General features: G+C 41.3%; 1 protein-coding gene across 2 annotated transcripts in view; it reads left to right on the top strand.

The window, feature by feature from the left end:
* The window catches only part of KLHL2 (kelch like family member 2), a 240,173-nt gene that overhangs the window by 183,915 nt on the left and 28,801 nt on the right, over positions 1-27,457 (top strand). For both annotated transcript variants that reach the window (XM_030191582.1, XM_030191581.1), the window contains exons 6-11: positions 359-468; positions 3,068-3,184; positions 4,322-4,471; positions 17,333-17,450; positions 18,892-19,089; positions 20,564-20,665. In XM_030191582.1, coding sequence (XP_030047442.1) covers positions 359-468; positions 3,068-3,184; positions 4,322-4,471; positions 17,333-17,450; positions 18,892-19,089; positions 20,564-20,665 — 795 coding nt within the window. The remainder of the gene's footprint in view (positions 1-358; positions 469-3,067; positions 3,185-4,321; positions 4,472-17,332; positions 17,451-18,891; positions 19,090-20,563; positions 20,666-27,457) is intronic.

Genomic DNA, 27,457 nt, shown 5'->3' with positions numbered 1-27,457 from the left:
AATGCAGAGGGCTGAGAACCAGGGGGGGCCCAATTTAAATCCCATTGCAGTTCGGGTCAAATACCATTGTGGCTTCTTGTAATCTTGGGTAAGTTACTTAATCCTCTATTGCCGCAGGTTACAAACTTAGATCAGCCCTCCAAGGACAAGAACAGAAAAATACATACTTAGCTTTCAGGTGGTATATAAGAAATTAAAAAAAATAAAATATTTTGCTTTTTATATATTGTGCAAATTATCTGTCCTTTATACAGTCTGATATTAGAGGTCAGTGGGTATACCTGAAGATTACTGAAAGCTTTTCACTTTTTGCAGTAATTTTGTTGTAAGTATAATGTTTTTTTGTCATTGTGAACAGAACAACATTTCTCTGACATTGTACCTGGTGAAGAATTCCTCAACCTTGGAATGGAGCAAGTGTGCAGCTTAATAGCTAGTGACAAACTCAAAATTGCCTCAGAAGAAAAGGTAAGACACGCTCAATTGTATTTTTTGTTTGCTGTTTTATCCTTCTTTCCAAAGGAGGAGAAATATATTTTATCACCCTGTATGTGTGTATTTCTCTACCTGCAATAACGTCCTGATTTAGGGCCCCTTTTACAAAGGCGCGCTAAAGTTTTTAGCGCATGCTAAAAGTGTATGCTAAATGCTAGAGACGCCAATACATTCCTATAGACATTTCTAGCATTTAGCGTACACTAAAAATGTTAGCACGCCTTTGTAAAAGACTCCTTTAGTGTGTCATTGATACCACATCTTTAGGGAAGATTAGTGGGGCCAAGTGGAGTTGGTCACGGGTATTTCTTTTGAAAAGGGTGCACACAAATGTCATCCCCTAATAGCTTTATTTTGTTTTGCATCTGTGGCAGATGACTTTTTTAAAGTGAGCAAGTGCAAAGTGATGCATGTGGGAAAGAGAAACCCAAACCATAGTTACGTGATGCAAGGTTCCGCATTAGGAGACACCGCCCAGGAAAAGGATACCGCATCTCAAAAAAGATATAGTGAAATTAGAAAAGGTGTAGAGAAGGGCAGCAAAAATGATAAAGGGGATGGGGTGACTTCCCTATGAGGAAAGGCTAAAGCAGCTAGGGCTCTTCAGCTTGGAGAAGAGACAGCTGAGAGGGAGATATGATAGAAGTATATAAAATACTGAGTGGAGTGGAACAGGTAGATGTCAATTACTTGTTTACTCTTTCCAAAAATACTAGGACTAGGGGGCACACAAAGAAGCTACTAAGTAGTAGTAGTACATTTAGAATGAATTGGAGAAAACATTTCTTCACTCAACGAGTAATTAAACTCTGGTATTTGTTGCCAGAGATTATGGTAAAAGCAATTAGCTTAGCAGGGTTTAAAAAAAGGTTTAGATAATTTTATAAAAGTTCATAAGCCATTATTAAGATGGACTTAGGAAAATCCACTTCATATTCTAGGATGAACAGTATAAAATCTGTCCTACTGTTCTGGGATCTTGCCAGGTACTTGTGACTTGGATTGTCCACTGTTGGAAACAGGATACTGGGCTTGATGGACCTTCGGTCTGTCCCAGTATGGCAGTGCTTATGTTCTTATGTTCATCTGGTCTACAAATTCTATGAAAGAGTACACTCAGTAGTCATCCCTAATAACTTTTTCATTTTGCATTGTTGGTGCATCTGATCCAAATAGAAAATTACTGCACAACCCTGAGAAAAGCACTCCAAGCATGTATAGGAAACCTGCAACACCAATTACTCAGACAGCAACTGCAGTAACAAGAAAATTTGTAACACATGCTCAGGAAATCCCGAGGACTGGGTTGAAAACCTCTGCTAAGTGAGGAGAGCAAAGAACAAGACAAAAAGACAAACAAGGAATAAAATGGACACATGCGAAAATGACACAAAAGGAACTGAAATGCAACACTGAAATATTAATAAAGTGAGAAGAGGCCATAAAAAGAGTAGCTCAAGTTACTGCTCACCCCAAACAAGCCAAGCCAAATGTTTATTAAAAGACAATTCAATCTGTTGGTGCTGTTTAATCTTGCCTCAAGCATTTCACCTTTTCAGAAAAAAAAGCAACTGCCTATTCGTTTCTTTAGGAAATATTAGAAAAACATAATAAATGTCAGCTGCACACAATAGAACATATGTGCATGCATCTATTATTTATGTGCTAGCTACTGTCGCATTTTGACTATATCTCTCCAATACTTATTAGGCTGCATTGCTTACCAGTAAAGTAGCATATTCAGTTTGAAGTTCTCACATTGATTCACAAAGCATTAAACAATGAGGCGCCATTATCTATTGCTGTCATTTTACATCCTGCAAGAAAACTCAGTTCATCTGATAAGCCTCTGTTAGATGTGCCTTCTTTTCATCAAATCAGACTTCAGAAATATAGCACCTCTATTTTTTATGTGGTTGGTTCTCTGTTGTAGAATACTCTGCCTTTGGAATTGCAAGATCACTAATACTGTTTTTTTTAGGAAATGGGATGTACTTTTTTTTTTATTAAAAATTGTTAATGTGGCTCAACGGTTTATTATATGTTTAGCAATTCTGCTGTTATTTTTGAACTAAATTATTACAGGATGGATGCTAGTTTAATTGCTTTAGCAATCCCTTCGCTGCATTGATTATTGCAGATGAATATTCTGATCATAGCAAAAGTGTCTTTGTTTTTTGATTTTGTTTGATTTTATTTTTTTGTGTTTTTGTTTTATCATGTATGTTCTCGTATCCACCTAGAATTATAGACAGAGTGGGCTAAACAAAATTCTAGTTTAATCTTTTTATTTGCAAATTGCAAAATAGAGCCGCATGTACTTGTTTCTTTTACATACCATATTGGAAATTGATGGGGAGGGGAAGAATATTTATCTAGTCTCTTCAGACTAAATTTTAATCAATTTATCTTTCAGCTGAATTATTGAATTTATCTGTTAGACCTACTGCTTTAACCTGTCTGGTTGCATTTCTGTTAGGTTCTTTTGTTTAAATAATTTTTTTGTTTGTTTTTTTGACTAGAGTAAATAACTATTGAATGAATGTAACAGTAATGCTTTTTCTTTTTGAAGGTATTTGAAGCTGTGATTGCTTGGGTAAACCATGACACAGATGTGCGACAGGAACATATGGCCCATCTGATGGAACACGTGCGATTGCCTTTACTCTCAAGAGAATATTTAGTTCAGGTAATCAAAACAAAGGGTATACACTGTGTCTCTAGCCTCAGAAAACATCAATGTTCTCTGTAATTAAAAGAAATTTCCATAGCGTCCCACAGATCAGTCCAGAGACTTGTGGGTTGTGTCCCTCTACCATCAGGTGGAGATAGAGAGAACCTCCGAGGTTTGCTATATGTGGACCTGTGCAGCCAAGTAAACCTTAGTATTCTCTCTATCTAGCAGGTGGAGGGACATCTCTGTGCAACTCTGGTTTGATCTGGCTACTGGTGTCCTTTGGGCCTAGTTCAGCACAGTCAGGGGTTGAGTGGCTGTTTGTAGCTTCTGGTGTAATTTTTTTTTTTTTTTGAGAATTAGTGTGATTTTGTGAGCTAGCCCCTTAGTTCAAGATACAGTACTGCGTGCTGTTATGCGGAGACTGCATTCAAGTTTCCTGTCCAAAGCTGACATTTCAGTGGTGTTGCTGCCTGGTTTTAATGCAGTACTAAGTATAAGTCTCATTAAAGATCTCTCTCCAGGCATTAGAGCTGGTGAAAGTACTTCTTGAGAATCAGCAAAGCCAGATTTTAAATCCCACCGATATTACTTATGACCTTGGACAAAGCCACTTAACCTTCCATTGTCTCAGGCACAAACTTGCAGCTCCCGGTGCGTTAATACCGACAAAGCCCATTCACACTGAATAGTCTCAGTCAGTATTGCTGCGCAGGAACTATTAGCAGTGCTAGATAAGAGGCCCTTAAATTGTAAGCCCTCAAGTAATAGGGAAATATCTACTGTACCTGAATGTAATTCACCTTAAGCTATTAATGAAAAAGTGTGAACTAAATCCTATTAGTAGTAGTAGTATTCTGACATTCTGCTCTGCAAGGGGTGGGGGTTTATATACAGAGCGAGAAAGGGAAAAAGAATGTGATTTTACATTTATCTTTATGTTATATAGTTGAAAATAGATTTTGAGAAAAATATGTGTGTTCCTAAAGGTTGGGACCTTTAGCTGCACTTCTTAGCCCTGTCCAGAGGCAGAATGTTCAGCTTTTTTAAACTCAGCCCAGATAGTGCACATTACATTTAATTATTTCTGTTAATATACATTGCAAGTACAGTGTGTAAGACTTTTCTTTCTTAAATTTTATTTATATACAGAGGGTAGAGGAAGAGACACTGGTTAAAAACAGCAGTGCCTGCAAAGATTATCTCATTGAAGCGATGAAGTATCACTTGCTAACGAATGAACAAAGGACATTAATGAAAAGCATACGAACTAGACAAAGAACACCTGTAAGCCTTCCAAAAGTAAGAGCCATTTTTTCAGGTGTGCAGTCACCCTTTCTTAATACGTTCACAGGGTAAGCTGAATAGAAAGACTTTTTTCTCTCGCTGTAAAACTGACTGTTACATCCATCCCTGCTAGATCCTTAACACAGCAACAGATGGACTCTAATTACATCAAACTTTTCTTTTTTCACATACAGTGGGGGAAATAAGTATTTGATCCCTTGCTGATTTTGTAAGTTTGCCCACTGACAAAGACATGAGCAGCCCATAATTGAAGGGTAGGTTATTGGTAACAGTGAGAGATAGCACATCACAAATTAAATCCGGAAAATCACATTGTGGAAAGTATATGAATTTATTTGCATTCTGCAGAGGGAAATAAGTATTTGATCCCCCACCAACCAGTAAGAGATCTGGCCCCTACAGACCAGGTAGATGCTCCAAATCAACTCGTTACCTGCATGACAGACAGCTGTCGGCAATGGTCACCTGTATGAAAGACACCTGTCCACAGACTCAGTGAATCAGTCAGACTCTAACCTCTACAAAATGGCCAAGAGCAAGGAGCTGTCTAAGGATGTCAGGGACAAGATCATACACCTGCACAAGGCTGGAATGGGCTACAAAACCATCAGTAAGACGCTGGGCGAGAAGGAGACAACTGTTGGTGCCATAGTAAGAAAATGGAAGAAGTACAAAATGACTGTCAATCGACAAAGATCTGGGGCTCCACGCAAAATCTCACCTCGTGGGGTATCCTTGATCATGAGGAAGGTTAGAAATCAGCCTACAACTACAAGGGGGGAACTTGTCAATGATCTCAAGGCAGCTGGGACCACTGTCACCACGAAAACCATCGGTAACACATTACGACATAACGGATTGCAATCCTGCAGTGCCCGCAAGGTCCCCCTGCTCCGGAAGGCACATGTGACGGCCCGTCTGAAGTTTGCCAGTGAACACCTGGATGATGCCGAGAGTGATTGGGAGAAGGTGCTGTGGTCAGATGAGACAAAAATTGAGCTCTTTGGCATGAACTCAACTCGCCGTGTTTGGAGGAAGAGAAATGCTGCCTATGACCCAAAGAACACCGTCCCCACTGTCAAGCATGGAGGTGGAAATGTTATGTTTTGGGGGTGTTTCTCTGCTAAGGGCACAGGACTACTTCACCGCATCAATGGGAGAATGGATGGGGCCATGTACCGTACAATTCTGAGTGACAACCTCCTTCCCTCCGCCAGGGCCTTAAAAATGGGTCGTGGCTGGGTCTTCCAGCACGACAATGACCCAAAACATACAGCCAAGGCAACAAAGGAGTGGCTCAGGAAGAAGCACATTAGGGTCATGGAGTGGCCTAGCCAGTCACCAGACCTTAATCCCATTGAAAACTTATGGAGGGAGCTGAAGCTGCGAGTTGCCAAGCGACAGCCCAGAACTCTTAATGATTTAGAGATGATCTGCAAAGAGGAGTGGACCAAAATTCCTCCTGACATGTGTGCAAACCTCATCATCAACTACAGAAGACGTCTGACCGCTGTGCTTGCCAACAAGGGTTTTGCCACCAAGTATTAGGTCTTGTTTGCCAGAGGGATTAAATACTTATTTCCCTCTGCAGAATGCAAATAAATTCATATACTTTCCACAATGTGATTTTCCGGATTTAATTTGTGATGTGCTATCTCTCACTGTTACCAATAACCTACCCTTCAATTATGGGCTGCTCATGTCTTTGTCAGTGGGCAAACTTACAAAATCAGCAAGGGATCAAATACTTATTTCCCCCACTGTATATAGAAGCATGCAGTTTGCTTAGAAACCTTGATATCTTTGAATTGTTGGTCATAATACTAGTTAGAACCTTCTTTTCTGGAGGTGTCACCATAAAGCCTATATATGCAGCATGAGATATACTGATCAAGAATGGCATTACAGTATTGCCTCTGTGTAAGACTGTAATATCTCTTTGCTCTGTTTGTAAAGTGTACATGCACCTAGATGTGGCTCTTAAGTCCATGAAGCAAAGCTTAGCTCATACGTCATTCAAGTTAAAATACATATGAAAGGTAGGGGCAGATCAGCCATATTGGAAGTAGGAGGTGCCGGGGCAGCAGCGACTAAGGGCCTCCCTTGCCTCCCAGAGAGCCCCAGTAAGTACCATGGGAGAGGAAGGTTATTTTATTCTTTGGAGCTCAGGTAACAGGAATCAGGTAGATGGATGGGTTAGCACCATATTTGTGGTCATGGGGATTGGGGAGAGGTGCAGGGAGCAGCCACAAACGTGAATTGGACCCTCAAACAGTATATTGAACCATGGTGCTTGAAATGTCGACCAGGGTGCAGATGCATAGTTGAATCCAGGTTAGGGAAATGGAATACCTATTGCTCATCTGTCATGTATTATCATTTGTATATGTCTGCTCCCTCAGAAGGTGATTTGAAAAGGCATTTCCATAGGTAAAAAGAAGTGCTATACCCACAAATTTATTTTTATAAAATTGCCCTTCCCATATACAGATAAAAGTGAACATAAACCCTTTAAGCATGCTCTTTTACACCCGTTCAAGAGGGAAGCAAACTACAAGATCTGGGTTTTATGTACTTTTTTTTTTTTCTTTATAAAAAATGTGCATGTACATTTTCATGACAAGACTACTTAAACCAAATTGTAGGTGCAATTGTATGTGAGTAGATTTTCTGGGGTAATTTTGAAAACAAATTTACAAACATAATTTCACTTTGAAAATTGTTCTAACTTATGCATGTTCACAGCTTGCCAAATCACCCCCTCAATGAACAGATACCATTAAAATTGTTATGATCAGTTCCTGTCATTGGTTATTGTGGAAGGAGTGGATGAGCAATTTGGTCTGCAATTGTTCTCTAAATAGAAGTAACTGAGTCACACGGCTGGATCACACTTGGTAATGAACAAACACATACTTCTAGAGTTTATACAAAGAACAAAAGCCCTACAGTGCCCCTGTTGTTCCCCTCAATTTGTTTTATTTGCAGCAACCAATGTCCCCAGTCCTGTTCAATCTATTGATGTCCCAACTAGGAATTAAGCTATCCAGTTTGGGGTTCCGTATTTTTATTTATGCTGATGTTATCACTATTTAACCTTCACTAATGTCCGTCAGGAAATTCTGGATATTATTAAATGTGTATAAGCAGAAATCACAATGGAAGAGCAAAATATCCAATAAAATAATCCACTCAAAATTTGCTCTGAAAACTAAGAAAAAAGCACTACAATCAAGATTGAAATAATTAAACAAACAAGCCTCAACATCCCGGGGAGAGTCGTAGACTTTTTATATGAAACCCCAATAGGGCTAACTATCACAGGCTTTTGTGGTAAACTATAAAAACAACAGTGGAAAACCACTGTTGAAAAAATCAGGTGCTCTAAGTATCAAAAAAACAGTTGGTCAACTGGTCCCGATTGAGCTTTGCGGGTGGCTTGAGTCTGCAGAGTCATATCTGGAGGTTTTCAGATCCCCTTGTCTCTGGTGCCCCACAAATTTACTACTTCTCTCCCTTCACCTCACCCCTGTTTCCTGAGAAAAAAAAAAAGGAAAGGAGTTTGCTGGAAGGCATGGGACAGAGGATCAGTCCTGAGCATTTCTCATCCATGTTAAAACTTGTGGAGACTGTGCGCTTGGGGAGAGGGAAGCAGCTGGCAGTGGTAAGTCCGACTAAATTTAATTTTGTACAACTTGGAAGTCTGCAAGTTGTACGTGGTACAGGGGAGGGATCTTGACTCACTGCTTGGGAGACGTTCTGTGCTTGTGATAGACGGGGTGAATGGCGACTCCAGTGTCGGGCGTTGCAGTATGTGCAAACCGGGAATCCCATGGGACACAGAGGAAACAGTTGGTGGCAGCACATCTTCAGATTTGGCACAGCATCCGAGTACGCCAATGACTTTGGGCTCTCCAACAGGGCCGGTTCAGTTTGATGGAAAGTGACATGTGCCATTTTGTTGGGGCTGACTGTCACTGAGGAGCATGGCAGTGCAGAATGCCTTACGTGACTTCTTGGCGGTGGCTTATATCAACAGGCAAGGCAGGACCCGCAGTTGTCCGATAGTGGTGGAGGTGACCTCCCTCATGAATTGGGCGGTAGCTCATATCGCAGGGTCCTTGAATGTGGAGGCAGACTTTCTCAGCAAGCACTCCTTGGAGCCCTGGCCGGAGACACATCCACTGTTTGTCTTTCCTCCTTGGCCTGTGGTAGGCCACATGTTGAAAGGATCGCATTGCACCTAGGTCCAATAATTTTCATAGCCCTGGATTGGCCACGGATACCGTGGTACATGGACCTGATTTGACTCATAGATGGGACTTCTCTCCGTCTTCTGCAGGTACATGGCCTATTGAAGCAAGATCTGGTGTTCATGGAGGAGCTGTGTCCATTTGATCTTATTGCTTGGCCATTGAAAGGGCCTGGTTATTCTGATTCGGTCATTGCTACCTTGCTTCAGACTCTGAAACACTCTACAACCGTGGCGTATGTGAGGATGTGGAGAATGTTTGAGGGCTGGTGTTTTGAGCGCGGACTACCTCCTTTCTCTTCTGAAATCATGCTCATCCTGTTTCTTCAAGCAGGTCTTCAGAAAGGATGGGTGTTGTGTTCTCTAAAAGTTCAGGTTGTGTCTTTGGCCTGTTTCAGGGGCCGACTAAAGAAGACTTCTCTTGTGGCTTACCTGAATATTCTATTCTTGTGGGGAGTGGGCCGCTTGCAGTCCCCTTTCGTACACCATGTCTAGAGTAGAACCTTAATTTATTCTTTCAGGCTCTTCAGAAGCCTCCTTTTGAACCGCTCTGAAAAGCCACCTTTTTTAAAAAAAATTATTTATTAAAGTTTTCAGTAATATGTCTCAACACAGCGAGGTAAGCAAGAAATAGGAAATTACAATACAAAGAAATAGGAAAAAATAATGTACATCAATTAACATTACATCCTTCGACCACAAGAAAAGAGCAAATAAATCCAAGGAATAGGAAAAATAATAACCTTAAGAAAAAGAAAACATCAATGACATATAGTCACCCGAAAGACCCTCCCCAGCCTGTCCCTACTGCGTGCATATAGGACTATACAGTGACATTTACTTCCTCTTTCACCAATAAAAATTCTTCCAACTGTTTGGGATCAAAAAATTGATATTGTTTACTTTGAAAAATTATAAAACATAAACAAGGAAATTTAAGCACAAAACTAGCACCCAAAGCTTGTACCCTAGGCAAAAACCAGGAAAGCCTTGCATCTCTTCTGTGTCTCTTTTGACCAATCTGGAAAAACATGTACTTTAGATCCCCAAAACAGCGTTTCTAAATGTTTTAAGGAAAGTTTCAAAACTGCATTGCAGTCTAGTTCCAAAGCAAAAGAAGCCACCAATGTAGTTCTCTGAGTAATAACTTCTAAGGGGGACTCAAGAAAGTATATCAAATTCATATTGGTCCTCCACTTGGCCTTGCAAGGTCTCACTAGCAGGATTTCCCGATCCCCATACATAATGGGCTCAGGTTATAGGGGGCAATGAATCATTTGGCATTCCTAGGACCTTCATAAGGTATTTCTTTTAACCATATCCACTGGCGCAATCAAAGGAGACCTAGGAAAGTTAAGCTGTCTCGTTATGTCTGTATGTTGTCGTATGGAATATCTGAAGAATGAAATTCACAAAGTTCTTATCTTTAACTGCAGCTGATCTGAACAATTCCAAGGATTGAATTTTTGTCTCTAGTAAATCTAACTTTGAGGACTGCTGGACAGAACCTTGTGCCTGGAGCAAGACAGCCTCAGATAATACTTTTCAAAGACAGAGTTTGTCAAGAGAAGTGCATATCATATACCAAGTCTCATAGTGATTCCAAAGTCACAACGACCGGTTTAAAAAACCACCACGGTAGACAAACAGGAGTAGCAGGATTCATAACCTGAGAGAGAGTACTTGCAACTTTTGCAGGAAAAATATGTCTGGCATCTGGCAGCCAGAAATAATGCCAGCTGTTGAAGCTAAGTGCCTTCCCTGCACAACTGAACTTTCCGCTACTTGGGCGCTGGAAGCAGGACTAACCACAGCAAATGTTATCTCCTGGCTGTGGGGGGGGGGGGGGGGGGGGGGGGGGGGGTGATTGCACAAAGGGATAAAGTAAAAAAAAAAATGTCCAAGTGCAAAACGCACAAAATCAAGCCATTGGGATGTAGGAGGAGCCAGCATTTTTAGTACACTGGGTCCCCCTGTCTACTCTAGACACCGATGCCAACTCCATATCCATCAAGCATCATCTGTTTCAGGGCTGGAGTAGTTTCAGGAGTTGAGGGAAACTCCTGGACTTCCCCCCTTCTCTTGCCCGTAATACAAATGGGCTGGTGAGTTCTCCGATGAGGCGAAACAAGGCAGACACAGAGAGACAGTTATGTCCTGCTTCTGTGGCGCCGTCTTGGATCCATAATGCTTCCCTCCTTGAAAAATCTTATGCTAAAGACAATGTCCTTGGTGGCTGTTGCATCAGCATGTAGGGTTTCGTAGATTCAGGCAATCTTGTCAGGATCCCTTTCCTCGCTTTTCGGAGGTGAGGGTCTCCCTGTGCATGGTTCCCTCCTTTCTTCCAAACGTGGTATCAGCATTTCATCTCAACCAGTCTGTGGAGCTTCCATCCTTTTTCAGAGGACAAAGAAGCTTAGTTTTCTTCCTTGAAGCTTTTTGATGTGCATAGAGTTCTCTGTAGATACCTAGAAGTCACAAATGAGTTTCACAAATCAGACAGACTGTACTTTTTTGAAGCAGAGGCTTGACCTCATGCCTTCCAACCTCACAATTGCTAGATAGATGGAGACTATCACATCACCTTATTTGCTTGCAGAGAAGCTGGCTGCTCAGGCCTTGCTGACTCATTCTATGAGGCGTACAATGATGTACTGGGTGGAGACTACCTTACTGTCTCTGGCAGATATTTGCAAGGAGATGAAGTGGATGATGTGGTGCGCTCGGAAGTCAGTTTTGGGGCTTTTCTCCTCAGGATGGTGGTGCCAGGATCCCACCCATTCTAGGGATTGCTTTTGACCATCCCACAAGTTCTGGAATAATGAGGAGCTATGTCATAGAAGGAGAAATTAGGTCTTACATAATAATTCTCTTTCCATTAGTCCTTCCTACTATTCCAGAGGCCCACCCAAGATTTCCGAAATATTTATTCAACATGAAGTAATGGGTCAGATAAAGACTCACCTTGCATGGTGCTTCCTGCAGATCTCTTGTTCTCTACAAGTTGTGCAGAGAGAGGAATCCACATATGTTTGCTTCTGTGGTTAGTGTTAGGTTAGCGACTGGTTTAAGGTTGTTGTGTTTATTCTGAGTTTCTCCTTACTGCTTGTTTATGTGAATACTGAGGATCTGAACTGGATGCCAGTAGAGATGTGCCTCAGATCACTTTTCAGATCTCTATCTCCACCTGCTGGTTGATGGACACAACTATCCCACAGGTTCTGGAATAGTGGAAAGGACTAATGGAAAGAAAATTATCAGGTAAGACCTAATTTCTCCTTTTTAGATATCATGGAGCATTGTAAAGAGTGTGTTTTTTCCCCGGACTGTTTGTCTGAATTAAAAATAGGGAAGTTAATTACCAGTTTTAGTTTTGTGAATTGATGGGTCTTTTATCCTTATCTCTTATCATATTACATAAGTACATAAGTAATGCCATACTGGGAAAAGACCAAGGGTCCATCGAGCCCAGCATCCTGTCCACGACAGCGTCCAATCCAGGCCAAGGGCACCTGGCAAGCTTCCCAAACGTACAAACATTCTATACATGTTATTCCTGGAATTGTGGATTTTTCCCAAGTCCATTTAGTAGCGGTTTATGGACTTGTCCTTTAAGAAACCGTCCAACTCCTTTTTAAACTCTGCTAAGCTAACCCCCTTCACCACTTTCTCCGGCAACGAATTCCAGAGTTTAATTACACGTTGGGTGAAGAAAAATTTTCTCCGATTTGTTTTAAATTTACTACACTGTAGTTTCATCGCATGCTCCCTAGTCCTAGTATTTTTGGAAAGCGTGAACAGACGCTTCACATCCACCTGTTCCACTCCACTCATTATTTTATATACCTCTATCAAGTCTCCCCTCAGCCGTCTCTTCTCCAAGCTGAATAGTCCTAGCCGCCTTAATCTTTCTTCATAGGGAAGTTGTCCCATCCCCGCTATCATTTTAGTCGCCCTTCTCTGCACCTTTTCCAATTCTACTATATCTTTCTTGAGATGCGGCGACCAGAATTGAACACAATACTCAAGGTGCGGTCGCACCATGGAGCGATACAACGGCATTATAACATCTTCACACCTGTTTTCCATACCTTTCCTAATACCCAACATTCTATTCGCTTTCCTAGCTGCAGCAGCACCCTGAGCAGAAGGTTTCAGTGTATTATCGATGACGACACCCAGATCCCTTTCTTGGTCCTTAACTCCTAACGTGGAACCTTGCATGACGTGGCTATAATTCGGGTTCTTTTTTCCCACGTGCATCACCTTGCACTTGCTCACATTAAACGTCATCTGCCATTTAGCCGCCCAGTCTCCCAGTCTCGTAAAGTCCTCTTGTAATTTTTCACAATCCTGTCGCGATTTAACAACTTTGAATAACTTTGTGTCATCAGCAAATTTAATTACCTCGCTAGTTACTCCCATCTCTAAATCATTTATAAATATATTAAAAAGCAGCGGTCCTAGCACAGACCCCTGAGGAACCCCACTAACTACCCTTCTCCATTGTGAATACTGCCCATTTAACCCCACTCTCTGTTTCCTATCCTTCAACCAGTTTTTAATCCACAATAGGACATTTCCTCCTATCCCATGACCCTCCAATTTCCTCTGTAGCCTTTCATGAGGTACCTTGTCAAACGCCTTTTGGAAATCCAGATACACAATATCAACCAGTTCCCCTTTGTTCACATGTTTGTTTACTCCTTCAAAGAATTGAAGTAAATTGGTCAGGCAAGATTTCCCCACACAAAAGCTGTGCTGAATCGGTCTCAGTAATCCATGTCCTCGGATGTGCTCTGTAATTTTGTTTTGAATAATAGCCTCTACCATTTTCCCCAGCACTGACGTCAGACTCACCGGTCTATAATTTCCCGGATCTCCCCTGGAGCCTTTTTAAAAAATGGGCGTTACATTGGCCACCCTCCAATCTTCCGGTACCACGCTCGATTTTAAGGATAAGTTGCATATCTCTAGCAGTAGCCCCGCAAGCTCATTTTTCAGTTCTATCAGTACTCTAGGATGAATACCATCCGGTCCAGGAGATTTGCTACTCTTCAGTTTGCTGAACTGCCCCATTACGTCCTCCAGGTTTACCATGAAGTCAGTAAGTTTCTCCAACTCGACTATTGTAAGTTTCTATCTTAGACCTAAGAGCTTTGAACATAAAGGTACAGAGAAGGGCGACAAAAATAATAAAGGGGATGGGATGACTTCCCTATGAGAAAAGACTAAAGCAGCTGGGGCTCTTCAGCTTGGAGAAAAGACGGCTGAGGGGAGATATGAAAGAGGCTTATAAAATAATGAGTGGAATGGAACAGGTAGACGTGAATCACTTGTTTACTCTTTCCAGAAATACTAGGACTAGGGGGCACGCAATGAAGCTACAAAGTAGTAAATGTAAAACAAATCGGATAAAATATTTTTTCATTCAACGTGTAAATAAACTGGGAATTTGTTGCCAGAGAATGTGCTAAAAAGCAGTTAGCTTAGCAGGGTTTAAAAAAAGGTGTGAATAGTTTCCTAAAAGAAAAGTCCATAAGTCATTATTAAGATGGACTTGGGAAAATCCACTGCTTATTTCTAGGATAAGTAGCAAAAAATATGGTTTACTGTTCTGGGATCTTGCCATGAACTTGTGACCTGGATTGGCCACTGTAGGTAACATAATACTAGGCTTGATGGACATTCGATCTGTTACAGTATGGCAGTGCTTATGTTCTCGTGTTATATACTTTTTGAACTGGGTTATCAGTTTTGTACTAGGGAAACTGCATCTTCAGTAGTGTATATTGCTTTTTGACCTAACATTGGTCTCACAAACTGTCCTGTAAAAATATCAGGCGAGTTCCCACCCACCAATTCCCACCTAGGACAATTCTGGGATAATTCCCACTTAAGAGGGACAGTTCCCACCAAGGACTCCCCTCCCCCCCCCCCCCCCCCCCCCGCCACACACACACACTCATTTCCCACTCTCCCTATCCTTTTTTTTAATACTGACCATAGCTTTCTTGTTTTGAGTCCCATAAGTCCTGGTGTTTTTTTTTTTTTACGGCATCTGGAACAAGGAGGTTAGAGCAGGCACACAGGACATGTAATAGGCTGAATTAGGTTAAAACCTAATTTGGGGGGTATGAAGGGGCATTGTCCTACCCACCCACCCACATTAACTGCAGTTTTGCAGTTTGTATTTATCTATCTATTTATTTATTTATTTATGACATTTAGATCCCAGATTAAACATGAATTAGGTTGAAACCCAATTTTTTATTTTTTTTGGGGGGGGGGTAGGGGGCATTCCCCTCCCCCAATATGAACTGCATATCCAGAAGGGGAAATGGATGTGTAGAAGATAATGTTGTGTGGGGATGGGGGGTGAGGGGGTACTGGCCCACAAATGATCTGGAAGAGATAAGGAAGGGAGATTACTTGGCCTAGTGTGTTTTGTATTTTTGGGGTTATGGGTGGGATTGTCCTCCCTGGTGTGGTGGGAATTTATTCAGTGGGAATTATCCTAGGTGGGAATTTTCCAGTTGTGAATTGGTGGTTGTGAACTGTCCAGGTGGGAACTGACCTAGAACCCTGTAAACATCCCAGCATTTCATCTCAGCTAATGCTTTTTGTGTTCCTACTTGGATCAAGAGCATAAACTCAGGTAGATGTGAACAAATCAACACAGAGCACCATCCAGGTGCTGCAGTCCCTTGGGGTTCATCATCAAGTATACCGAATCCAGATCCAAGCTTGACATCATAGATTGGAGTTATCAGGAATTCTGCTACTCAAAAGTGAATCTATTGGTTTCTCTTCCCCAATAGGGCTTGCAATGTAGTGAACTTAGTGGAAGGTGTAATTCACTGTTAATAGACAGCTTGGTCCATGTGCAGAATGCTGGGCTTTTATGGCTTACATGGTTCACATAATATCCACTGCACATCTTCATATTAGAGGAGCTCAGCGGGTGTAAAAATTCATGTATGTCCAAGCCATGCTCATATATTTGGAAACTATCAAGGTGTGGTAGTCGTCTATTTAGCATGATAACCCTAGAAGTCATGTACCTGGCAAGAACAGACATTATCATGGTAGACTGACTTGGTTACTACTCAGACCCTTCTAAGGGGTCCCTGAATCAGTGTGTGGCAGGATATTTTTGAGAAGAGCATAACTATGGTAGACCTCCAAACAGGAAAATGCCAGTCTTATGCTCCAGGAGGAGATCAGAAGGTAATCTAGTTTCAAATGTTGACTTCCTTCATTAGTGGGACAGGTATATTCCCCTCCCCCATATGTTTGGTGGCCAAAACTATTAAAATTCAGAAAAATGAAGGAACCATGATCCTTCCAACTCTATTTTGGCTGAGCCTGATTAAATTTCTGCATCTTTAGGGATCTGTTCCAGAGCTTTCTAGACTGGAGTTTCCTTAACTTTGATTATGAAGAGCCAGGGAGAATTCCTCCAGCCCAAAATCTGGTTTATGACACTTGTGGATTTTTGTGTTGAGAGGCATGTAATTTGATCACATAATTTCTCTGAGTTGTCTCAAATTTTCTGGCCTATATGGATTGTTTCTGCTTTATTAGTATTTTCTATACCATCTTATTTGTAGCAACGAAACAAAACAGTATACAAAATTAAAACAATATAAAGTCGGAAAGGAAGTCCATACAGAATATGAAAGCAACAGGCAACCAAGTTATAAACTAATTCTATTATTTGAAAAACAAAATGTAAAAGTAAGAATAAAGGTTTCCTAAAATTCAAGTACATTAAAAAAAAATGACTTTTTACCTTACATAGAAAGCTGAGATTGAGCATCCCTAAGTACACACGGATGCAATATTGAAATAAGTAAATCCACCAGAAAGTCTAAAAGTTTTGAGGTTCGCTGATTGGTGTGAGTCAAACCTCTAGATCCCTTCTTTTGTGCTCCCTCAAAAACTGCTTTGAATACCTTATGCATCTTTCAGAACTTTGGGGAACTATAGGGTCACTGCACTAAATATTAGCAGTGATGTAGTCTTGTCCTTTTCAGAAAGCTCTTGCCATTTGGTGCCAGACACAATCATGTGACTTGCATGTGTGATTGGTGAAATATTGACTTCAGAGAATACCTGTTTGGGGTAAGCCGTTTTGATCTAGCTGTTTTGCTTTGATCAAGTACTTTAGATATTAGAAATTTCTTTCGCTTGTCCCAGCAAGAATCTAACATTGGATCCATTGGTACTTCTTCATTTTGAATTTATTTTTAACAGAATGTTAATACTGTTTGATTGCTTCAGAATGCGTGATTATGTACTTTCATATGTTTTGAATGTTCCAGTAGTCCTGGTATATTTCTTTCTCATAGACACAATGAAAACCATGTCAAAAATTTATGAAAGGTAAAGTCCATAAGCCATTATTAAAATGGACTTGGCAAAATCCACTGCTTGTTTCTGGGATAAGCAACATAAAATGTAGTGTTTTGGGATCTTGCCAGATACTTGTGACCTGGATTGGCCACTGTTGGAAACAGGATACTGGACTTAATGGACCTTCGGTCTGTCCCAGTATGGCATGACTTTTGTACATATGTAACTAAATTTCTCTTTCCTAGGTAATGGTAGTTGTTGGCGGCCAAGCACCTAAAGCTATCCGTAGCGTGGAATGTTACGATTTTAAAGAAGAACGATGGTACCAGGTAGCTGAATTGCCTTCTAGGAGATGTAGGGCAGGTATACTAAACTTTCTATATTTTTAGTAATTGTGATGGCTTGTGATAATGGCATCACATTTGAAAATATTGGGGTAAATGTTCAGCCGCTGGCAGTGAGCGTTTGTTTTTAGCTGCCGCCAGCGTTATTCCCAGAAATTTGATGCTGGGCCATGTTCAGGCACTGGCATCAAATATCCGGGTTTATACGGCTGGTTATCTCTTACGTGGTTACAGTGCGTTATTCAGCACCTAACTGCCTAAGCGACACCATATAAAGATTGGACTGCACAAAACACAGTCCGTTTGGCTGCTTAGTATAGGCGGTTAACCACATAAGTGTTGACGCCACCTTTGGACAGCCCATAAAATAGCCAGTTCTCAATTTAGCAGTCAGTGGTACTAACCAGTTAAGTGCCGCTGATTTTCAGTGGATAGCCCCCACACACAGTGATTTAACTGACTAGGAGCCATTTCTGGCTGGTTAAATCACTTTGAATATTGACCCCATTGTTCAGATACATTTGAAAATATAGTTTTAACATTTATTTCAAGGACGAGGGTGAAAATTTGATCAGAACTGCAATATGAGGTAAAATTAGTTATAATTAGCAGCCTTTGTTTTCATCTAATTAAGGGCCAGATGTTTCTTCAAAGCTACGCTTAAGCTGTTATAAGATGTCATCATGATATAATGCAGAGCCATTCCTATATCTATAGTACTAATGGATTTTTTGGCAACGAGGTCTTAACCATGATTCATCTTGTAATAGCTTATTGTAACCTGATAGCACCATATGCCTATAGATCATTTAGATATCTGTTTGAAGGAAAATAAGAAGTTGGAAAACATTATAATGGCATAGTTACATAGTAAATGATAGAAGATGAAGTCCAAAGTGCCTATTCACTTTGCCCACCAAGGTGCATAATTATGGGCCCATTTCATCATTAGTCTCCTGCCTCTTTTTCTTCTTTCCTCCATCCCTTTAGGAACCTACAGTGCCTTGTAAAAGTTTTCAAAACCTTGTACATTTTTCACATTGTACTGTCAGGTAATACAATTCAAATGCATTAAAGTAGCTGTTTGATTCACTGATCTACGTAACATACATTGGGGATTAGTACTTAATCTCCTCATGTACATAGAATTAGCCTAGAAGACATATGTCTATTTGTTCTTACATGCCAAAAATCTTATTAAATTGTGAGTGAATTTAGTACATAAAATGATGTATGCTAAAATGAAAATAGATCCACTAAGTTTAGCGTACCTTTTTACATTGGCCTCTTAATTGTTTTGATATGGACCACAAAGATTTGACGCTAACATTTTGTTGAGACTAGCATAACCCTTGCTGGGCAGTTAAGACAATTTTATCATTGTTTCTGTGTTAACATTTGATTTGTATGCTGTAGGTGAGTGATAAGTGAAAATAAATGTCTTTCAACTTCTGTTGCAGGTGTGGTCTACTTGAGTGGTCTGGTTTTTGCTGTTGGTGGCTTCAATGGTTCTTTAAGAGTTCGCACAGTGGATTCATATGATCCCGTGAAGGATCAGTGGACAAGTGTTGCTAACATGCAAGACAGAAGAAGCACTTTAGGAGCTGCAGTGCTCAGTGGACTGTTATATGCTGTGGGAGGCTTTGATGGAAGTACAGGTATTTGTTGTAGCGATTGATAGCGCTGTTAGATTAGAAATGTATTTAGTGATTGCATATGGTTACAGTGGTGTGAAAAGGTTTCCCTCCTCCTCCTGATTTCCTCTATTATTGCATAAATATCACAATGAATGGTTTCTGATCTTTAAACAGAATGTAATAAAATAGATAAAGGGAACCTGAGTAAACACGCAACACAATTTGTAAAGTATTTCATCTATTTAAGGAACAAAGTTATAAAACACCCATATCACTGTCCCCTGAACCTAATAACTGGTTATACCACCCTCAGTGGCAATTACCTCTGACTGCTGAGTTTTTCCTTCTTTTAATGAGAAATTGAAAATTTAGAAAATTAAAAAAAACTTTTTTGAAGTACTTACAAAATGAGATATTTTATATTAACTGAAACAGAGAAAACTATCCAGTTTCATAGGGAAGGTGTTCTTGTAATAGACCACCTAACTTGTGCAGAAAGTGTATACATAAGTTTCATTAAATTTCAAAGTGGCGGCCCTACCACTAGGCCAACTGAGGTGGGGGCCTCAGGTGGCACTCTACATGGAGTGGCATCTCGTTCCTTCTATCCTCAACCCTCTTCCCCGCGTTTACCGTCTTTTTAAGTTTCCAAAAGGCTACAGTGGCAGCGATTCCCATAGACTGCCCTGCCACTGGCACCAGCCTTCTCCCTACTACTGCATCCCTCCTCAGAGTAGGGATGCAGTAGAGTGAAGAGGCTGGTGCCTGTGGCAGGGCAGCCTATGGGAATTGCTGCCACTTCTACCTTTTGGAAAAAAAAAAAAAGGAATCGTTGAGGAGGAGAATGAGGGAGATTCCAGACTGTGGCTGGGCGGGGACGGCATCTCATCCCTGCCTCAGGCGGCAGAATGCTTTGGGCTGCCCCTGTTCAAAGAGAAATAATTCTTGTGTTTTCCAGTTGAAAATTACCCCACCACAACTACATGTTTTACAGTTCATTTCTCTGCATATTGTATGTATTGAGAACGTTTATATACATAGGTTTGAAATTCCAAACCCTTCTCCATGTCAACCCCCAGAAATCTCTCTACTTGTTGTTAAAAGCATATGTGGTGGCACTGCATGTACTCTAGGCAATTTTATAACTAGCTATTTCTGTGTATAAATCTCTGTTTTATGCATGTGAATAACTTTTAAAATGATCCCCTGACCCAACCCTCTTGGGATGATGATCCTTATGCTATGAGATTTCGGTTGCAACACTTACAGGATGTTTATACATTTAACTTGAACTTTACTGTGCCCTAAAATAAATGCCACTCTTCCAAAAAGACCCTGTAAGATGACTTTACTTTTCTAATCATTGTTCTGACATCTGTTGCTTGATTACTTCAATAACAGCTTCATGCTGCACTGTCTTTGAGCCCTGGACTCCGGAAATCTTTGCTTAAGTTTTTGGAAAACCTGCGGCATATGTTTTGTTTTATGTTTGCAGGTTTGGCATCTGTTGAGGTCTATAATACAAAGATTAATGAATGGTTTCATGCAGCACCGATGAACACAAGACGAAGCAGCGTTGGAGTGGGTGTTGTTGGAGGTATGAATTGTTGCTTACCTGAACAGCTTAGTACATTTTTTTTTTTTGTTACATTTGTACCCCGCGCTTTCCCACTCTTGTCACGCTCAATGCGGCAGGCAATGGAGGGTTAAGTGACTTGCCCAAAGTCACAAGGAGCTGCCTGTGCCGGGAATCGAACTCAGTTCCTCAGTTCCCCAGGACCAAAGTCCACCACCCTAACCACTAGGCCACATTGAATGCAGTTGTGCCTTTTCTTTATATGATTGCTACTTCAGTCACAAGAAGATATAAAACAGGTCCTTGCGTTTCCTGACTGAAGCCAAGGAGAAACGAGTGAACTTTTTTTCTACCCAGGCATAACTCCAGTTGGAACTGATGAATCAAAGCTTTCTGTCTGAGGCTGCCTCCCCTGCTGCTGCCAGAGGGAGCTGTACACAATAATGAATTTAGCAGCTAAGGTCTCTTGCTGGTTTAGCAAAATATAAGTTCTGTAAAAATGATGAATTCAAATGCTGAAAATAAACTTACTTTTTTTTTTATGCTCTAAGATAGTTTTTATTTGCACATATAGAGAGATTTTGAGAGCTGTTCAATAAAAAAAGGTTTACTGCAGAATTTTCAAAGCTTTATAAAGGAAAACAAGGAAATATAATAAAATCAAATAATTGGGTTCTGATTTTTTTTGGACTTTGGTTGGGAGCTGGTGACGTGAACTTTCATTTTCCTCCCCTTCGATTTTATAGATAAGAACTTGCTGCTGTATTGCATCAGACCATGGGTCCATCTTGCCTGGTATCCTGTTTGTAACAGTGGGCAGTCCAGGTCTCAAGTACCTGGCAGTGTCCAAAAAGTAGAAAGATTCCATGCTACTTAACCTCAGGATCAGTGGTGTGGCTACGTGGGGCCATGGGGGCCTGGGCCCCCGTAGATTTGGCCCTGGACCCCCCTGCCGCCAACCCTCTCGACCCCCCCCCCCGCCCCGCCGCCGACCCTCTCAAAACCCCTCCCGCCGCCAACACTCCCCCGCCTTTGCCGTGGCTACCTTTGCTGGCGGGGGACGCCAATCCCCGCCAGCCGAGGTCCTCTTCATCCCGTGAAGGTTTTGTTCTGTTTCTGACGTCCTGCACGTTGTACGTGCAGGACGTCAGACTCTCAGAAACAGAACGAAGCCACCTTGCAAGACTTCGTTCTGTTTCTGTGAGTCTGACATCCTGCATGTACAACGTGCAGGACGTCAGAAACAGAATGAAGACTTCGCGGTAAGAAGAGGACCTCGGCTGGCAGGGATTGGGGTCCCCCGCCAGCAAAGGTTCTCTTCATCCCCAGGTCGCTATCTTACCACTGTCCCAGTTTGGGACACTCTTTGTCTGGTTTCTCCTCAGAGGCCTGTCTGATATGGGTAACCCTCAGCATAGCCCTCTGAGTCATTGAAACACAGAAACCCCTACACCACTACAAGGTGGTATCCCTTCGGAGGGGACGATGACCAGAATTGCATGCAGTACTCAAGGTGAGGTCACACCATGGAGCAATACAGAGGCATTATAGCAGTCTCAGTCTTATTTACCATCACCACACACTGGGCAAAAGATTTCAGCTTATTGTCTACAATGACACCTAGATCTTTTTCTTGGGTGTTGACTCCCAAGGTGGATCCAAACACTATGATTTGGGTTATTCTTCCCAATGTGCATCACTTTGCATTTGTCCACATTAAACTTCATCTGCCATTTGGATGCCCATTCTTCAATTGCCTAAGGTCTTCCTGTAATTTTTCATAGTCCGCATGTGTTTTTACAGCTATGAATAGTTTTATGACTTCTGCAAATTTAATTACCTCACTTGTTCCCATTTCTAGATCATTTATAAATATGTTAAATAGCACTGATCCCAGTACAGATCCCTGTGGCACTCCACTATTCACCCTCCACTGAGAAACCTTACCCTCTGTTTTCTGACCAATAGCATATTCCTAGTCTACAACAGAACAGTGCCTCCTAATTTTCTCAGGAGTCTCTCACATTAAAAGCTTTCTGAAAATCTAGATACACTACATCAGCTGGCTCACCTTTATCGACATGTTTATTGCACCTTCAAAGAAACGAAGCAAATTGGTGAGGCAAGACTCAACCTTTTTTAGCATGAGGGTTGGTATTCATAATTACCCTGTTTCCCCGAAAGTAAGACATCCCCCGAAAATAAGACCTAGTAGAGGTTTTCCTGAAATGGTAGATATAAGGCCTCCCCCGAAAGTAAGACCTAGCAAATTTTTGTTTGAAAGCAGGGCCGCCGAGAGCCGGACAAGGCCGCCCCCCCACCCGAGGTCGCCGGGCCCCCCCTCCACCCACCCTCCGTTGCTCCCGGAACTAACCTTAAACACCTCCTTTCACCTTCGCAGCAAGCAGCAGCAGGGCAGACCTCTCCTTCCTTCCGTGCCGCACCCTCGCGGACGTTACGTCAGGCGAGGGTGGGACACGGAAGGAAGGAGTGGCCTGCCCTGCTGCTGCTTGCTGCGAAGGTGAAAGGAGGCGTTTAAGTTCCGGGAGCGACGGAGGGCGGGCGGGCCAACCCCGATCCAACCCCGATGTTTCCCCAAAAAATAAGACAGCCCCTGAAAATAAGACCTAGCGCATTTTTGGGGGCAAAAATTAATATGACAGTGTCTTATTTTCGGGGAAACACGGTAGCTGTTTGTGACTCTGGGCAAGTAGCTTAACCTTCCATTACCCCAGATACAAAATAAGTACCTGTATGTAATATATAAACTTCTTTGATTGTGACCACAGAAAGATGGTATATCAAATCTCATCCCCTTTCCCTTTCCTAAAATAATAAAGTGACAAACTGACAGTAGAGCTGGTATTACATTTAGCAGAGCACAAAATATCTGTATATGCAGTATTTAAAACATAATGGGATATATTAAAACAATTGTAGGCTTGAGACTTGGGTGTCAAAGTATCATGATTTGAGACTGTGATTGATCCAAAATTGAAATATTAAAGGATGAGTAGGGTTTTCCAGTATTATAGACCTGTTTTTAGAAAGGCGTGCTACAGGTGCATTAGCATTTTTAACACAAGTTAAACGCTAACTTTAAAGGCGCGTTAAAAACACTAATGTGCCTTATTGAACATATAAATGACCTAGAGATGGGAATAACTAGTGAGGTAATTAAATTCGCCGATGACACAAAATTATTCAGGGTCGTCAAGTCGCAGGAGGAATGTGAACGATTACAGGAGGACCTTGCGAGACTGGGAGAATGGGCGTGCAAGTGGCAGATGAAGTTCAATGTTGACAAGTGCAAAGTGATGCATGTGGGTAAGAGGAACCCGAATTATAGCTACGTCTTGCAAGGTTCCGCGTTAGGAGTTACGGATCAAGAAAGGGATCTGGGTGTCGTCGTCGATGATACGCTGAAACCTTCTGCTCAGTGTGCTGCTGCGGCTAGGAAAGCGAATAGAATGTTGGGTGTTATTAGGAAGGGTATGGAGTCCAGGTGTGCGGATGTTATAATGCCGTTGTATCGCTCCATGGTGCGACCGCAGCTGGAGTATTGTGTTCAGTACTGGTCTCTGTATCTCAAAAAAGATATAGTAGAATTGGAAAAGGTACAGCGAAGGGCGACGAAAATGATAGTGGGGATGGGACGACTTTCCTATGAAGAGAGGCTGAGAAGGCTAGGGCTTTTCAGCTTGGAGAAGAGACGGCTGAGGGGAGATATGATAGAAGTGTATAAAATAATGAGTGGAATGGATCGGGTGGATGTGAAGCGACTGTTCACGCTATCCAAAAATACTAGGACTAGAGGGCATGAGTTGAAGCTACAGTGTGGTAAATTTAAAACGAATCGGAGAAAATTTTTCTTCACCCAACGTGTAATTAGACTCTGGAATTCATTGCCGGAGAACGTGGTACGGGCGGTTAGCTTGACGGAGTTTAAAAAGGGGTTAGATAGATTCCTAAAGGACAAGTCCATAGACCGCTATTAAATGGACTGGAAAAATTCCTCATTTTTAGGTATAACTTGTCTGGAATGTTTTTACGTTTGGGGAGCGTGCCAGGTGCCCTTGACCTGGATTGGCCACTGTCGGTGACAGGATGCTGGGCTAGATGGACCTTTGGTCTTTCCCAGTATGGCACTACTTATGTACTTATGTACTTATGTAATATTTTATTGCATATAAATAATCTGGGAAAATTGCAATAAAACCAAGATGTGGCTAAAACAGTCCAGTATTCGTTAATTATCACTTGAGTTCTCCGATATCATTTCTGTGCAAGGTGAAATTGCAGTCATATAACCTTAGCCATTTGGCAGGACTTGAATTTAAGCAGAGTTTAAGATCCAGTTTTGAATCGTGGTATGTGTTGTTGGGAATAGAGGGGTCCCGAGCCCCCCCAAGAAGGCTAGAGTGACCTTAATCTGACTCCATCTCTAAATAACACTAGTACTGGGGTAATCAAGGAGTTATTGCCTCTAAGGGAGACGTTAGGTCTAAGGAAAAGATACCAGCCTTATGACAAGTTATACAATGCATTTATACTTACAGCCTTTGATCATTAAGTGAAGCCCACAAATCATCATTTGGAATGAGGAGTTTATTTGCTAAGGTATAAGTCAAATCAGTGATTGACAACAGGCATGTACAATCAATTAATTATAGGAATATAATAAGCTGCAAACAGGTGTTAATTATTTGCTAATCTTTTATAATTTCTTTTACCAATTAGAGGTTTTACAAGGGAAAGCAATTAGGTAATTTGTTAATTCTGCTGGACACATTGGTTTCCCTTGGAGAGAGAGTGGCAACCCTTTTCTCTCTAACTCAAACCAGGAAATACCCGGATTTTTATAGGTGCCCTCAGGATATGGGTAATATGACAGTAGATATACCTGATTGGATCTATGCTAATGTCATGGTTGTCACTGATTGGCTCATGCTAATGAGTAGCTTCTATCTTGCTGCGCCTTTCCTTTCTCACACCAGCTGACCAGCTGACCACAATCCTGCTCACAGGAAGTCTCCCTCCTCTCTGGAACAGCTAGTTCTCTATTTTCTTTGCACCTGCTATGACTCACTTATTTCTCAACTTGTTTTTCTAACTTACATTAGAGAAAATTCCACTTTGTAACAGATACGGGCTTCCATTTTGTGTTGAAATCCTCCATTTTGTTTCCATATCTATTAACTTTTCCTAATTTAGCTTATTTAGGCCTCAATGTGGGCTACCAACTAGGCCATACTTTTCCAGTAAACTCCCAGTTGTGTCAGCCATCAGATTTCTGACTCAGCCAAGGTCTGTACTGGCCTGAGCTCTGTGACTGGGCCCACCACCATTCCAGTGGGGGGGTCTCTGGCTGTACCATAATTATACATTCCCCACTTGTCACCCCCTCTGGGGAGGGGTGACACAAAGCTCGTCAAGCTTGTAATCATCCATTCCAGAAGGTAGCAAGCTATCAAACGAGAGGGGGAGTTTTGGTCTTAGAAATTGCTAGAAGGTATGTGGGTAATAGCAATTTCAGGTGGATCATACTAATAAACACTTTCAGGTCTTTCTATGGCTTCTATTATATCTGTTGCATAGTGCATGGGGAGATAATCTAATGTATCTATTTCAGTGGTCTTGGGAAGGATCAGTGGTTTCGATTAAGCATTGTTATGGTGGCTCAACAAATATATGGTTAGTACTCTGTTTGCAAGCTGTTTTAGGTTGTAGGTATTCAGAATCCTTAAACAGGTCGGAATTCCTGGACCTTACTATTACTCATCATTAGCATCCAATCATGAGCACTAAAAAGTGGATAGCACGTATGAGGTTGCCTAATACTGCAAAAATGGTCAATCCTAGGAATATTTATATTAACAAAGGTCATGCATGGATCTTGACATATGCATAATGACCTGGAAGTGTGGGAAGCATTTTATATATCCTTTACCCCACTTGGAGCTTAGTCAAACCTACAGAAAGACATGCAGCTTAAGTAAGCCTACACCAAAGTTAAACAATTGCATAACTGGTTGATACTAACAGGGTTTACACCTACATTATGATATCATAGTCAGTATTAGGGTTTGATGTTACCCTTGTATCTGAGCAATATCAACTTCAATTTAAATTACATAAACAGAAATAACGGGGAAACTCTTAGAAAAACAATTAGAACAATAAAGGAAATAATAGGAAAATAAAAATAAAACCTTTTCAATATATAGACAGGATTACTGCTAAACTGAAAATAAAACAAAATATGAGTAATGTCCATAAACAGCAACTGTAAATCTCAAATGAAGTATCAGTTCTTAATCCTCTTTCATCGATCATGGTTGAGGCGGTGGAAGTGCAGAAGAATCTGGACGGAGATCTGGAAGATCTAACAGGGCTGGATTTTCACAGCAACTTGGGCACGGAATCAGTAGAAGTGACAGTCTTAATACTAGGAATTGGGATTTGCAGAATGTATCCCCACTTCTGGCTTGCATAATGTGCAAGACAGATTGGTAATTACTACGAAGAGATGATCAAATAACAATGGTTAAGTATATGGAACAAAAGTAAAGAGTACAAAAAAACAATAAAAATTGAAAATTAAGAGATGATGTTGATCAAGTTATTGAAGTATGGAGGGTCAGGAATATGGTGCACAAAAATAGTCAAAAAGCACAGGCAATGCATTGAAATCTATCGCCAATAGGTATGGAATCTTCACCTGCGATGACTAACATTCACCAAGGGTTGGGCCCTCAGCTGCAGGAGGCCAGCAGGACTTACGAGTTAGATGATTCAGAAAGAAGGGTAGCT

The sequence above is a fragment of the Microcaecilia unicolor genome, chromosome 2, assembly GCF_901765095.1.
Source record: "Microcaecilia unicolor chromosome 2, aMicUni1.1, whole genome shotgun sequence".
Classification (NCBI taxonomy): Eukaryota; Metazoa; Chordata; class Amphibia; order Gymnophiona; family Siphonopidae; genus Microcaecilia; species Microcaecilia unicolor.
Note: the sequence above shows the minus strand (reverse complement) of the source record. Positions and strands in the feature narration are given on the sequence as shown.